This window comes from Danio rerio, chromosome 23, assembly GCF_049306965.1.
Source record: "Danio rerio strain Tuebingen ecotype United States chromosome 23, GRCz12tu, whole genome shotgun sequence".
NCBI classification, from domain to species: domain Eukaryota; kingdom Metazoa; phylum Chordata; class Actinopteri; order Cypriniformes; family Danionidae; genus Danio; species Danio rerio.
Window position 1 is genome coordinate 21,928,038 of NC_133198.1, and position 16,498 is coordinate 21,944,535.

The 16,498-nt window shown below is 37.1% G+C and overlaps 1 protein-coding gene across 1 annotated transcript in view; it reads right to left on the minus strand.

The window, feature by feature from the left end:
- The window catches only part of arfgef2 (ADP-ribosylation factor guanine nucleotide-exchange factor 2 (brefeldin A-inhibited)), a 66,888-nt gene that overhangs the window by 39,794 nt on the left and 10,596 nt on the right, over positions 1–16,498 (minus strand). Inside the window, exons 4-15 of the mRNA XM_002666467.7 lie at positions 15,833–15,979; positions 13,196–13,375; positions 11,086–11,380; positions 10,840–11,001; positions 10,635–10,753; positions 8,313–8,446; positions 7,904–8,138; positions 7,643–7,742; positions 7,111–7,250; positions 2,778–2,886; positions 2,508–2,697; positions 2,326–2,437 (exon numbers count right to left, since the gene is read on the minus strand). Coding sequence (XP_002666513.2) covers positions 2,326–2,437; positions 2,508–2,697; positions 2,778–2,886; positions 7,111–7,250; positions 7,643–7,742; positions 7,904–8,138; positions 8,313–8,446; positions 10,635–10,753; positions 10,840–11,001; positions 11,086–11,380; positions 13,196–13,375; positions 15,833–15,979 — 1,923 coding nt within the window. The remainder of the gene's footprint in view (positions 1–2,325; positions 2,438–2,507; positions 2,698–2,777; positions 2,887–7,110; positions 7,251–7,642; positions 7,743–7,903; positions 8,139–8,312; positions 8,447–10,634; positions 10,754–10,839; positions 11,002–11,085; positions 11,381–13,195; positions 13,376–15,832; positions 15,980–16,498) is intronic.

Sequence of the window (16,498 nt, forward strand, 5' to 3'; positions counted from 1 at the left end):
GGACGCAGCACAGTGCTCATTCAGTAAAGGCACAGCTAAACAGATGTGTTTTCAGTCTTGATTTGAATGTGCCTAATGTTGGAGCACATCTGATCATTTCTGGAAGCTGATTCCAGCAGCGAGGGGCATAGTGGCTAAAAGCTGATTCACCCTGCTTTGACTGAACTCTTGGAACTTCTAGTTTATATGATCCTAATGATCTGAGTGATCTGTTAGGTTTGTATTCAGTGAGCATATCTGTGATGTATTTAGGTCCTAGGCCATTTAGTGATTTATAGACCAGTAATAATACTTTAAAATCTATTCTGAATGTAACTGGGAGCCAGTGTAGAGACCTGAGGACAGGTGTGATGTGCTCTGATTTCCTGGTTCTGGTTAGAATTCTGGCTGCAGCGTTCTGGATGAGCTGCAACTGTCTGACTGTCTTTTTAGGAAGAATTAGGCATTTTGTGCTTGTGTTTGACACACTTCAGGACTCCCAAAAAAAAGTTGGAGCAAAAGTAAGATAGTGGATAAAAATAAGAGTAATACAACCTTCCTTTGGCTTAATCACTACCATTTCAGACCTTGTCTTGACAAAGGAGCAAAATAAAGAAGCTTTATTTTAACGATTTGTGTCATTGTCATTGTTTCACATTGCACACATGACATAGTAAGCTACGTAATATAATAAAAACATAATTTTTTACATTTATATATATATTTTTAAAATCGCAAAATTTTCTGCAAATTCCTGGGAATTATCGCCACAAAATCAGCCATTTTTATTGACAAAAAAATATTTTTAAAAATTGTGACAAACTAGTGGGTTTGTAATATGTAAGCCACACCTATAAGGGGCGCGCTGTAAACAAAGACAGAAGAATCAGCAGCAGAATACACTAAAATCACAGAAGACAACAGTGAACACGTGTATGAAGGATGGATTCTATTCTGAAGGGCTCATCCCTATATACTAATCACTTCGGAGGGTGCCTTTGAAGGGATTAGAGCAGAGGGACAAGTCTTTCCAAACTGAGTGCAGTGTGTGACACCAATCAGCTTCTCTGCTCAAAGGACAACTTCCCAACAGTAAATAATTTCAAAATCCTTCATTCTAAACGGGCCTTCGAAGGGCCAGTTTTCATAGACATTTACATTAGATGTCGCATTAGATTAGATTAATATTTTTAATATAAAATTATCATTTACGTCACTTTTCTACATTGATGGATCAGTGATCACCTGGGCATTGCTGACAATGAGCGCGTGTTTGTGTGCATGGAAATGTATTATCCTCCCTACCCGTTAAATTTGATCTAATCCATGTCCTGAAACAGACCCCCTCACCTGCTTTCACTTCTTATTCAAATGGATTCTAATTCTATTCATTTGTGAATGAATCTCCATTATGAGCGACTCCATGAACCATCAATATTCCTGCGTCTCAATGTGCATATCCACCCTTCTGATCTAAATGGTATATAACATTTATAATATTCAATAATTTAGGGTGGACAGTATGCATGAGGCACAGGCACTGTTATGTTATCAGGCACCCTTATAAGCTACTTCAAAAACTATCATTTACTTCACTTAGCCGACAATAATGCAAGTTTCTAGCACCGCAGCGTCTTGTTGTCATATTTCATTCATACAAAGCGCAAAAGTCCAGCATCTTCAGACTGGCTTTAGTCTTGGCTAGTGTGATTAAATTACTTTTGTTCTGGGAGCACTGTACAAATATGGCGACGCTATCGATGCATGCTCAGGGTACGTATGTGATATCTTGTGTATATATCTATAGCCAGTTTTGATCACGTTGATTTGGAATGACACTTCAATATGGCGGCCATGATTTTTTGCACTCCAAAGTGCCCTTCGGTAGGAAATATATCCCATTTGGAGCACACCAGAAGTCAGACACCATGGTGTATTTAAAAATATCTGACATGTGTAATGGTTTGTTTTTTTTAGTTGATGCTGCATTACCACATTTTGTTGTAATAGTGCTTATAAAGGGGTGGCGTTTTGTGATTTTTACACAAAAAAAAAGTGTTTGATGGCACTAGCAACGGCAGTTTTGTGTGGACGAAAGGCAGAAACTATATTAAAAAGACTGAAATGCTGCTCTTATTATGAACATTGCAGTTTTATAACAAATGCAGTATTATTCAAAGTGTTTCCTGTTTTCACTTGTTGATGCCTGACCTCGATAGACTGAACAGTAGAGTTTAATTTCAACGAAAATACACCCTTAAAACTCTAAAGTAAATTTGTTTTGTTCAAAGTAACATCAAATATATTCATTCTTTAATTTCAAATGAAGTATATCGGCTCATTTACCGTGTCTAATCGCTCCTCCTGTTGAAGGAACTGTGCAATGTCCTCTGGTGAAGTTCCCAGCATGCCTTGCTCCTGCAGATATTGCAATCCCCTTTTTGGTTTCTTGTTAAACCTTTAAAACAGACAAGGTTCAGGAAAAAGAAGCAGATAAAATCAAAACAAAACAAAAAAAGTCAGCCCACAGCTCAATGCCATGCTCGATGATCTCCTTCTGCTGCTTGATGACCTCATACTGCTCGGGGTGATCAGGCTGAGATTGCTGAACTCCAGACGACACGGTGGAGTCCAGAGAGCTCACGCTATCTCTGCGAGAGGAGAGATGCTCAGACAGCTTCACGTCAGCACTGTCGCCCTCTGCTGGACGTTCCTGACCTACACCACAACAACAGTGTATTACACCAGTGGGGTTCTGATGTTATGGGAGATTAAGACAAATCCCAGTGTTGTCTTACCAAGGTTAGCCTGCAGGTTGGGGTTGACGTACATGTCTCTGCTCCATTCCACCATGCACTTCAAAATAGACACCAGACACTCCAGGCCTTTCTTTCTCAAACTCAGCTCCTGCGATTGGAATCAGTAACTGATCAGCTCTCAATTAGTTAAACAGCAGTGTGGCTTGGAAATTCTTTTTGAATCCTGCATATTTTTACCGAACTACATGCCACACTTGACTAAATAAATTTTTTTTACTTTTTTTTTTTTTAAGTATTCAAGTAAAGAACTTTTTTAAACACATTTTTACTTCAAGCTTTAGTTTTTAGTAAACTTACAATGCATGTTGTCGTTTTTTGAGATTAACTACTTGAAATTTAGTTATTTAACAACGAGGTATTCTTAAAATATAAACTGCATAAATCCTGTCATTTTAGCTGTTTTAGAAGAGATACTTGTGCTTTTTTTTTGGTTATTCTTTGAAAAAAAAATACATTTTTAATATATATATATTAAAAACTGTATATTTATTTCAAAGGATAACCAAAATAACACAACTCTTCTAAAACAGCTTAAATTACCGTATTATATATGAGCAATATCACACTCGTAGCAGTGTGCTATGGCTGTATATGAGCACTGGTGGGAGGCGTGCGTTGGCACGAGGCTGCAGGCTGAGCTAGTATTTGAATGATTCACTTTAGAGCTAGTATTTGAGTGATTCTCTATAGCGTAATGTGAAGCGGCGCTTCTGGTGTGTGACCCCCTTAAGGTGATGACAAAATAGCAAATTTTCTTACATTTTAAGATTATAAGGCTGACGTGACATGAAATGCCATTCGTCTACAGAGATTTCTCACCAGACTGCTGTTGTGTTTGCGATAAGGAGGGACAAGGCTGAATCCAGCTTCTTATTAGCAGCTTCTTATTGACTATGCGAATCACCTTAAAAAACACAAGGCTTCCGTTTTTCAGCTTTTTTTTCATGCTCAAGAGAACACACTGAACAAGGGCTTATTATGCGGTTCAGGCACCATCTTGTGGATAGACACAGTCAACCGTCTTTGGCGGCCGACGAGCTCTTAGAAATTGTAAACATTTGAAAATAGGCACTATTCTGAGAGAGGTCTGGCTGCAGACCTTGTGCAGTGCAATCTGGGCTGCATCCAATGCTTTTTAACTGGCTCACCTAACCCCACCCCTAACCCTACCCCCATCACAGTGACATCACTAGCTCCATTTGATTGCATTGTGTCTGACGTTGCATCGCTGAGTGATGCAGTCTCAGCTTGCATCATAAAGGCTGCATCCAGATACTATTGACTATTTTTGCAAATAAACTGCAAAGTCGCAATCTAAACAACTAGATTTTCGACTAAAAAAAGCCTCAAAAGTCTATTTTGTTGTCTAACCACAGTAATATTTGTCAAACTGTAGTGTCTGCTTGTTGCTGGCTGTATGTGAATGGAGTAATACACAAAGGGTAAAGAGGCTGTACGGATGCTTATGTTACTTAAACATATCACGGCTATCAGCCAATCAGATTCGAGATCCAGACAGAACTGTTGCATAAATATAAATAACAGTTCTCGAATCTGACAGTCTGAATGTCTGATAGAATGGCTGAGAGATATTCTGCAATAACCACACTCGTACAGCCTCCTCACCCTTCTGTATTACTCCACCCATATAGAGTGAAAGCAGATTGATAAACTATCAACAGTTTGACAAATATTGCAGCTGTTGGACAACATAATGCACTTTCGAGGCTTTTTAGGCGAGAATATAGTTTTTTAGATTGCAATTATGCAGTTTATTTATAAGGATAATGTCTATTTTAAATATTTGTAATTTTTGAGCTACAGCACGTCGATATCAATCAGTTTGTCATACTGAGCAGAGCAAATATGTTTGAAATTGTCCATCTATAAGATAGCGACAGAGACTGCATATTAAGCCCTTACAGGAGAAAAGATTGCTGTGTTTTCCAACAACAAATGATCAAAATATTATAAAATTGGTCGGTGACATTCTAAGACGATCTTTTTTTTTATGTTGCAGTGCTGTATTTATACTATAGTAACTAGTGTACCAAGTGTGAAATGGGACTCGCATTTCAGGAATGTATGTAATTGGTGTTGGTCACTTTGTATAACCCTCAAGTTACTTTCATCTGTTTGTTTCTAATGAGTCTCCTGTTTTCATTACTGCAGACTAGTTCAGTAAAAAGAAAGAAAGAAAAATTCCAGCATGTGTTTTGCGCTTTTCCTTCTCGAAAACACAAGAGTAATCTGGTAGTGATTGCATTGCTTTGGCTTTTTAACTGGTTTATTTTTGTGATCTCCAGATGGCAACACAGAAATCCTGGAAAATCTCTGTAGACTAATGGCATTTCATGCTGTTCAGCCTATTAATCTTAAAATGTCAGAAAAATCACCTGTTTTGTCATCACTTTAAACATTATGGTACAAAATCATTCAAATACTAGCTCTAGTGACGTTTGTGAAGTACAGGTCTTGAAATGACCTTTTTAACTTGGTAGCACTGGTGCTCCCAACTTCAAATATTTAGGACCATGAATGAGCACCATTGCAAATTGTATTTTAAGTGATTTATTGTATTTAAAAACAACATCAATTAGGACTAACAAAAACCAGAAACAACTATCTAACTAATGCTGAGATGACATTGATATTTGTGTGCAATAATTCCAAAATAAATATCTATATATCACAGAATATTAATGATGATGAAAATGACAATAATAGTAACAATAAATTACATTTCTCATTTTGATGCTGCCTTGAATGTGCTTGAATGAGAGTTATCTGCTGTAAAAGTCTGTTACTTTATGAAAAATAAATTTATGGTTTGCATTGAACAGAAATGAAGCATTGCAGTAAGAAATATTTCTTTTGCACTATTGTTTTATATGCATGTCAATTTAATAAATAATATTTCTTCTACAAAACAAATGAAAGATTATAATAAATAATTCAAATTCAATGCTGAAAGCTGCAAAGCAGTCATCAGTAACTAAATAGAAAATAAATATACACCTCAAGTAAGAACGGACAAAAGAAAGTAAGAAAAGTCTCACTTCTATCCCTCTTTAAAAGTTTTGATTTCGGTTTGTGTCATTTTAAATGCGCAGGCTTGTTATGAGCTGATCTTCATTTTTCTGTGTTTGTGGAAAGCAGGCGAGTCAACCGCAACAATTTATGAGCAGGCAGAGCAGGATTCTCGCAATGACCACCGATGCAATACCGCTCTTTGTTATGAGTCGCAGTTTCAGCGTAAACTTAGTAAAGGTGAGCTTCTTCTTCGATGATGTGTACAGTATTAGATTTTACATTTAGCGAAAATTTGCATTGAACACGCAGTGAATTCAACGCATCGAGATTCGAGCACCTTCTCCGAAAACACTCGATTGATCTCAGCTTGCGGATCAACATTCACCACATGTCAAGTGGTGTACTTTTCACTCTTCAGCCGTTTGCATTTCCCGCGGTCACAAAAGCTCCCTGTCATCTGACAGCAGAAAGCCTCGAGTGATTGACAGCTAATATTAACAATATATATAGCGGCAGGGAACAGAGATTCAGCACGTTTTTAGAAAAAAACAAAACCAGACACACTACACCCATTATATGCAGATGCACAAATGCTCTCAAATATATTATGAGGTCGCATAGATTAAATTTCGGACGCATATGTGACTAAATTGGTTACAATTTCAAGCCATGAAGAAGCAATGGGTTCTGCTGATCTGATGTCAGCTGCAGATGTGAAAGAATAGCAGAAGTAGTTCCTCATACAAAAAGATTTTTAGACTCTCCATGTATGATTTTCTTTTTATATACACGATTATGCTGTCAAACTGTTGTATAAATGCAAATCACATGACTAGCAGTGCAATATGGCTGTATACAGCAGTATAGGCCGATACATACAGCCACATCCCACTGTTACTCGAGTGAAATGGCTCATTTATATATTTATCATCCATTTCTATTACTGTTTGCTCATAATGACCAATATGTTCGTTTATTTGAAAAAAAAAATTGTAGAACCTTTAAACATCTTTTATAAAAAAAAAACATCTAAAAAATAAAGATCTAAATATGACATTATGTGTCATACAAAAATCGAACTTCAAACAGAGATGTCTGTGCTATTTGGGTTTCCTTTTAAATGTGCTTTCTGGCACTTCTAATACTCATGATTCCTTTAGATTTCCAAATATTTTATTTCTAAATAAAATGGAAATATACTAATTTTTCTCAATGCAGCATGAATACCTGGTGATATAAAGTACAATAATGTTTGAAGTTTAAACATGATGATAGTCACCTGTAATGGAGTCATGCCCAGCTCCTGTCCACTTCTCCCCTGGGCGATTTTAGACAGGTCATTTACCAGCCGCTCAAAAATGTTTGCAGCGTTGAGATCACAATCATAGTTAACATAAATATCCACAACACACTGTGCGTCTGTGAAAAGAACAGTAGAGCGACTCAGCATTGGCTTTGACGTATGAGCCATAATCTGTGACATGTCTGTGTTTACTTTCCACCTTCTGTATTTAAAACATGCCTAAACTCCACACTGCTCCTTGAGTTTCAGTGTAAACAGACCAAAATGATGATTTTTGAAAACAGAGGTGCTACTATTGGGTCTTCTGGACTATTGTTATTGTTCTCGGATTCGTCAAGCTTTCTCTTATGATCATTATGCTAACAGAAAGTGTCAAGAATGAATGACTACAACATATGCAGAGGCTCAATGGTCGTGTAGTGTAGATGAAAAAGTGAAAACACAGGCATTTAAAAGCAACCATATTGTGTGTTTATGTGTGTGTTATGTGCAAAGGTGACATGCCAACCTGCACATATTCGTGTTAGAGTCTGAATGACCATCCATTTGTGCTCAAAAGAGCTGGACGATGTCTCCAGGATTGTCAGAAAGATCTCCCTGAAGAACACCTAAAGGAAACCAATAAATAAAAATGGACGTATTCATTCATTTGATCCCTAAAACAAAAATCAAACATACAGAATTGATTTGTCTGTAAAACCTGAATTATTCATTCAGGTCAAAAGGTTTTGAAGCACGTCTAAACTGACAGTGAATCTGAACATCATACCTCGATCTGCATCTTAAGGTGCACTTTGAAGTGGGAGAGCAAGGTGAGGAAGATGGCAAGAGACAGTTCAAATACTTCAGGCACAGAGGAGACCCCGTTTTTAGAGAGCGCCACACACAGGTACTGTTTGATGGCGTTCACGAACATCTCATGGGTTCGAAACACAGGTCCAGCGCCCTGCAGCACCGACAGCAACAGCTGCAGAGAAACAACCTTAGAGCGCAACTCATGAGACCTGAAAGGACAGAACAACGACAATGAAAGGATCTTTTTGAAATGGAATGGAATTCAAAATTCATCTACTAAAGCAACATGTTTTATGATCACACTTCTGTCACTATTCATCATCTAATGTGACTGTCATTTTACAAAGTTTTGCACATAAAATGAGATCTATAAATGATCCTACTTTGGGTCTGGTGGTCCATCAGCCAGAGGCTTCATGGAGAGCTTGCAGAGCGAGCGAAACACAAGGAAAGCATCTTTCTGGAGAATGTGGGAGAAGCGCGCAGCTGTTTGACTGCCATGAATGCTTTCTGCATCCTGCTCAGACAGGAAACAAAAGACCAGACTGTAGTTAATGTTATGTGTTTTTTATTTAATGTCATGTCAGCCATCAAAGCTATTTTCATGGCAATATTTTTTGTTTATTTTAATAATAAATATACAATAAAAAAATAAAAAAAATCAACAAACAAGTGACTACATTCATTAAATACGATTTTTAGTGCTAATACTTGATAAAAAAAATCTAAAAAATGTTTCTAGCATCACTTTGCCAAAAATGTCCTTAAAGGTTCAGGACACCCTGGAGAACTTTTTTTTCTATATTAACAGATGTGTGTGTGTTGAGCATCAGTTAGGACAATGTTAGCACCTGTCAGCTTTAAATGTGGAGAAAACTGGATAATTTTGAGCTTTTGTCAGCTAATTTCAGCTTCCGGGTTTAAAATGATTTTTGGGGTGGGATCAAAATCGGCGACGTAGCGCAGTACTGCAAGTGCAATGATGACGCGTTGGTTTCTCATTATTATTCATAGCGGAGTTTTCTTATGCTTTGAGAAGAGCCGGCTGCTTAATTATTCATGAGACCTGCCAGAGCTGCCAGAGTCAAGCCCGAGCTGTGAGACACGTCACGGACCCACGGCACATAGTATTTAGCCGTTCATGAAGGCTCATATGCCTTTTTTCCATGATCCACGGGGTTTGTTGCATGTTTTCCCCCGCAATCTTGTCAGGGCCGATCATATAGCAAAGATGTGTGTGTGCTGCTAGCATTTTTGTCGGGAGAGCAGCACGAGAATTAGAGAATGCGGACGCTGTCTTTTATCAGGAGTTTGTTCACATTCAGACACATCACTGTGCTGCTGTGTTTGCCTAAATCCTCCAGATTACCAGCAGGGCTAACGGTTAAAATAGACAGGTCAGGAGACCTGCTGCACTGAGTCTGCTGGATACGGGGATTGAGGGAGAATCCTCATTTATAGGGTTTACATGAACACACTTATCTTTATAATGATATAAATTGTGGTTATGTGTATATGAAATTACGAATAACAAATGTAGCAGGGAATTAAATCACTGTTCATTTCTTTGCATTTTAACTTTGTAAACTATAAACTCATGCGTCTCCTCACTGTTTGTCTCGTTTTGTGAGCTAGCTTCGTTCGCTCACGTTCTCCCCTGCTGGCTACGCCCACTCCTGCCCGATGCTCGCGGAGCTCCACGCCCATTAATCATGCATCTTTTGGAAAAATTCTGAAGTAAACTTTAGCCGAAAGTGGGGGGTGTCATGGCCCTTTAAGAGAGTTCATTTCATAAAAAGTCTTCTGGAATCATTCCAAGCAGAACAATCCAGTAGAATTTGTTTTACTGTAAGAGGAATTGTGCAGTACAAACATTGAGCAGGGTCCTCACCTTTGAGCAAATAACCATGGGTTATTCTTGTATGTTAAAACAGTATCTGGTAAAAATCCCTTGATCAAATGTATTCTTAAAATTTTAACACTATAGTTAAACAGCCAGTTTACCATGCATGTATTAATGAAATGTCTATACATTTTTTATTTAAATAACAACATGTAAATATATTGAATATCTTTTATGAACACCAAGGTTGTTTTTATTAAGTCAAAAACACATATTGAATGAATATAACTGTTTTAATGCAATATGCAATATCCAGTTTAAATTAACGATCTCTCAACAATTATTCTAATATGCTGATTTGCTGCTCAAGAAATATTGGCTATTGCTCTCGTTTTTACTGCTGAACACTTTCGTTCTGCTTTATAATTTTGTGCATATGGTGATGTATTTTATTCTGTTATTTTTGATGAGTATAAAAATTAATTTTTAAACATTATTTTATGTACTATTATAAACATTAAGTATATAAAGTCTGACATTTTTGTGAAAAAGGTGATTAATTTCATTCAGTAATTTCTGATGAATAGAAAAAAAGCATTTTTGAAATGTTAATTCTTTTATACATATATTTATTTTTAAATATATTTTTAGGGGTTTTTCGCCTTTATTTTAGGAGACAGAAAAGATGAGAAAGGAATACAAAGGGAGCGGGGGGGCCTCAAGGACCTCAAGCTATACAACATTCATGGTAATAGTGAGGAATTAAAGCACTCTTTTTGAACAAAAGTATTGATTTCTTTTAAAATAAATTTACTAACCCAAATATTTTACATAAGCTCATTCAAATGCATAAAAAACACACCAGCATGTCTGTGGAGGACTCTGAGCCGCGGTCATCCACCATTCCATTCATCTGCTGTGTGTCAACTCGGACAACAGGGGGCGGCATTCTGGTTTCTGAGTCAGAATGTTGATCTAGTCCTGTAGCAGAAACAGAAGAGGGTGTGACTTACTATAGTTATAGATCCCCATAAAAGCTACAATAACCTATCTCCAGTATGACGCACCTCCTTCCACAGAGCTGTCTCCCAATCCACTGTCCGGCTCTGTCTCCTCCAGGACCTCAGAACCTGCTTCTGTTTCAGACTGCGGATGCGTTTCCTCTCCTTCAACACCTCCCGTCACAGAAGGATCGACAGTCGTTTGGTCTGACTCCTGAAGCTCCTCATCTTTAAAAACAGTCAAAACAAATAGATCATCTACAGCATTGCCAGAATTTGGAGTGAATCCATAAAAGGCACCCGTCCTCATACCTGGATGTGTAATGTCCTTTGTGCTCTGTTTATCCGTGGCAAACTCCTCCTCTGGCCGGCTGTTGATGGAGGATGAGTCTTGAGGGGTGGAGGGAGTAGAGGGGACCCCAGGAGGGCTGAGACAAGGCGAACCGTTCTGTTCAGAGCAGGCTCGTCCCATCCATGGGGATCCCGATCCCCGTCCAGGAGTTTGAGAAGGATTTTGGTTGACAGGTGAAGGGTTACTGGATACTGGGGAAGGATTGCGCAGCTGTAAACGCTGCCGCTCCTTCTCTGCTTCCTGAGCTTCTAAAGCCTGAAAAAGAGTCATCAGAAAGTCAAATCAACTGTATTTCATTGAACAAAAATAAGTTGCACTTGGTTTGGTTAAAAGGTCCCTTTCATGCAAACTCAACTTTGGGAAGTTGTTTGGACAGAAGTGTGTGTAGGAATAGTGTGTGCACAGCCATATTACAGAGAACACATCAAGTCCTTTTTGTTTATTTACTAAAATTAAAACAGGATACAAGGTCGAGCATTTTTTAAAGCCATCTGCATAGTAATGTAGCAAGTATCCCTGCTCTCTGATATTGTTTGACAGAAGTGTATTACCATGTCCTCAGCAGGCCCGGTTCATGCCAGCCACAGATGGGTGGGCTGACAGAAATCCCATGTGGGCAATTTTTGGACAATGCTATGTGATGATGGACAACGACAAAGCACATGTTAAGATTTATTTAAAGTAAAGGCTACTATAGCATATAATAATAGAGGGGTTTTTTTTACATATGGCTATGATTTCAGTGCCCCTTTGTCCACTTTTCAACACAGAGCCCATCTCAAATTGCTTTTATCTAATCCCAAATCATACAAAAGAAAAGTCAAATAAAAGGATGTACTGCTGTCTTTATGATTGGGTGGGCAAGACAGACGTTTGGGTGGGCTCAGGCCACCCCTGCCCATGCCTAGAGCCCTGGTGTCTGTTCTTCGTACCTCGCCTAAATGATCTAAGATGATTTGGCAGATCCTGGATCTGTTTATCTTGATAACTGATCTCTTGTCAATTTGGTTCTTTAAACAGGTTTGCGAATGAGATTAAAATGTCTGGATGAATGATCTGAGATTGCTGCATGTGTTGTGAAGGACAGAACTATCGATCCTCGAAATCATAATCAGCAATGCAACGATTGGCTGACTGCACAGCAGCGTAATGACATCATCTGAATAATATTCAATTATCCATGTGACATCCATACCATCAAATTAGCAGTAAACGGTTTGTTAAATATGACACACAATAATTTTACACGTTTGTTGTGGGCTGCAACATTTACACTTTCATGTGTCAAGAGTATTTATCATGTATTTCAATGCACATCAATGTATTTAGTTCAACATTCAGAGAAGATTTTCTTTATTATAGTAGCCTATAGGCCTACTCAAGTTTTTTAATCGGTGTAAGGTATAACTGTATAAATTGCATCAAAAAAGCATTTTGATATCGGTAAAGGTGTCAATCACCGGCATATCAGCGATCAAAACATGTGCATGACTGCAAAATTTGTATCCTTTAAAAAAAAAAAAAAAAAAAAAAAAAAAAGTCGAATATTGTGCCTGTATTGCGTTTGCATCTAAAAAGTTCATATTAAAGAGCTCAAATAAAGAAACAATCTTCATCAATTTGACAGCACACATGTTGCAAAGTCTCACAACACAAACAACTGAAGAAACGCTGCAAATCAGTCACAACACAAACAACTAAAGAAACGCGCTGCCAATTTATCACAATACTTGCAAATATCCACATAATACAAAGGAAATGTTTCTAGGGGCCCCAAAACCATGGACCCTGCTTAAGTTGTGGTCAAAATTGCTTTACATGTGTCTCATATGGTAACAATCCAAACGTGTGCATTCTTGCGCAACACAACAAATGACTTTAAAATATAATTGTCACCATGATGCAGATAAAATAGTTATCCTCCATGAAAATACTGTAGTTCTGTAGTATCAGTCTAATTTTCCCAACCCATAAATAGCATCTATAGTTTTAGTAAGATGTGACACCTCACAGCAAAATAGATTTTATTGAGTCTGTAAAGTACAGCAGCTGGAGAAGTTTTATACTAACCGCCTGGTTCTCCATGCGGGTAAAGATGACATTGAGCATCTGTGTGAGAGTGGCCTTGGCTGTGGTCTGGTTGATCAGATTACGGCTGGCCAGGTAGATGTTGTAGCAGGTGCGCACAGTTAGCAGAATCGTCCCCTCATGGATCTCTATGTGTGGTGATGTCACAGCAGTCAGCAGAGCCTGTGAAAAAAACACAATGATCTCTAGTGTTAAATCACACATCTCAAATCATGCAGGCAGAATAAAAATCAACACTGAAAATATAGGATTAAAAATATCTTTTATGTATATATTTTAGGATTTTGAGAATCTAAAGTAAAATGTCAAACTCTGAGCCTTTTATAGGTCACTAAGCAAATAAGCAAATCTGGGACATTCATAATGAGTGTTCCCTCTACTAATATTCAGATGTTGAACTTAAAATGAAGCTCAAGATGATCTTTGAAACATTAATTGGATCACAAACTTGTAAAGATCACTAAATATTGACAAACCAGAGAGCACAAACCAAATACCTAAACACTCAAATTTATGCTCAACTTTCTCACTCAAATTAAGTTCAAACTGGAAAAAAGTATTAACTAATAAAACCTAAATTGAACATCACTCAAATGTGCTTCCTGCAGGAGATTGCTTAAAGGATTACTGATGTAAATAATAACTGAAAATGTCTTTAAAAATGAGGCCTTCTCAAATAATCACGTGATCTTGTGTACACTTCTCAGTGGTAAATCTTATTGCAAGCTAATCTTGTTGAACGACCCAGGTGACATTTTATTCAAGAGGCTGCCCAACCCCCTAGTGCAAACCTAAACTCTCCATGCACTGTACTCTGCTTTCCCTCTCCATTTGTACAGAACTGGACTAGTAGATCTGTCACAGAGCATGTTAATCTATCAATGATAAGAGCTGAACATGGATAAAAGAAATCACTTTGTACTTTAATGCGGTGACCAGGTGAACTTATTGCAAGGTCAAACAGATATATTACAAATTACATTTTTCTTGACTTTTCCTCCAAAACAAATTAGATTAAAAAAAATTAGACTTTACTATTACGAAATGTAACGTTAAATAATATTTACTCACATTATTTATGAGATAAATATTTAATATGTTGTATTATTTGTGTCAAAGAGGTTTTTTCATGCATCAAAATAATAAGTGCAATACAGTTTTAAATTTTGTTTTAGATGTTGAATTGACATGTAATAGCAAATTTTTCTACACCAAAAAAGGATCTGTCATATTTAGAACAAGAATCATTTGATGATTAAAAACTCTACAATTGCCACTAAGACGTCGCCATTAACCGTTAAACCAAAAGTTTTATACATTTATCAAAGTAAGCTGAGAAAATTCTTATATACTATTCCTTCTATGCTGATGAAGGACTACTGAGACATTCCAAGCACAGGTTGGGTCTTCCTGGCATGGCAGAGTTCCTCATAGCTCCAATACACATCTTTGCCATTTGCTTACAGTAACCATGTGCTTTTCACCATACACAATTCATCTGCTCGTGATCTCCTTTCATATAACTTTGTCATGTTTGGTGTCATTTGACAGTTTATGACTTCAGCACTGTAGTGAGACATTGATGTATTTCAATATACAATCTATTTACTATTGTTGAGTCATGGCCTGAGCAGAGAATGTTAATGTACTTCTCCCCCACTTCATGTCCTCAACTTTACTTTGACATTCAGCTGATTTTGGGGATTTGGTATTTCACTTATGTTTGACAATGCTTTGCTCAGGGTATAAAGAGGAAAGGTAACTGTTGATCGGAGAGAATGGCTTTTACCCAGCTTTGCACACCTGTGTAGCCTCATATGCTAACAAAGGCAGCTTAACCGTCTTTGTTGCTGAGCAGTTCATATGTTATAGCTAAGTTTTTCTATTCAGTATGTTAGTTTGTTTCATTCTACTGTAAGTATATTTAAACATGTAAATTAATAAACAACTTTGCCTAATTTAAGGTGCTGAGATTCTTTCTCTATACCAATGACAATGACAACTTTGAATGGAATCAGATTAATTACAATGGAATCAGATAAATAATGGATTTAAACACGCCATCTTTAACTGCTTTCTGTTTCCGATTATTGGTTCAAAATAGTAGCGCAAGCTTCAAGCCTTACAGTAAACAATAGGTTTATTATAATTAAAAATATTTAATGTAGTATGATTATTTATGGTTTTCTACATGTACTCAAATACTGGTCACAATAAGATGTTGAAAGACAAATATTTCAACATTAAATCATTCTAAAAACCAGATTTTTTTTCTCATGAAAACCTTACCATTGTTATTACAAATGTTGAAAGCAGCTGCGCTATTTCTTAACTTTGAGTAAAATGCTATTAAAATAATGTACTGCATATACCATATCATATCATTTTACTTGACAACATGTCAGCAACAAAAGCTATTCCCATGCAATTTCCAACAATTAATTATCAACAATAAATACAATATTTACAAATGAATTAATACATAGACTAGATTATGTCTTTGTAGTGTGTTTAGCATATTGTAAAACTAAATTATATGTGCCATCAAATATGGATCAAGGAGTGCCGATTGGGTATAAAACTTTTTGGTTTGATGGATCGGATGGATAGCGGTTTCACCTTAATGATCTGAAGCTGCACGCCCTCATCAGTCTGGGGTCCCTGAAAGCAGTTACAGATGGTCTCCACCAGACGGTCAATCAGTCGCTTCCCTGGTGCTGCGCTGTCAGGGGCGTTTCCTGTGATGTGCCCATACGCAATGAGTTTCTGTGATCAATAACAGTAAGGTTTGTGAGGAGATACAGCCTTGGCAAGAACAGAAACACAAGTGAAACATCAGTGAACTACAAAAGCAAATTCCAGCATCTGTATAATTAAATGTGGAATCATTTGGTTCGAGGTGAAATGTCTAATTTATTCACACAGTTTGCATGATGTAGAGTTTGCAGAAGATGCCATTCTTTACCAACCAAGTGCATAAGCAATAGCTGTATTACATTCAACACTGAAGGCTAAAACACTTTTTTTCATGTACCTGTGAATTTTCAGACTTTTGGCTTTCTATTAAATGTACTTTTTCAATCTAAATAGAAAGAAAACATCTGAAATACACTTTCAAGTGTTTCCCCAGTAGCACTTTTAAATTGGGTCTGTAGATTTTAATTACAGCACATATTTGAAATGGTTGTTTCCACAATATGTGTTTTTCTCTTGCAATTCAGTCGGAAACTTTAACTTCAGCAGCACTTACACCAAAGATTACACTTTTTTAAATAAATATTTCCC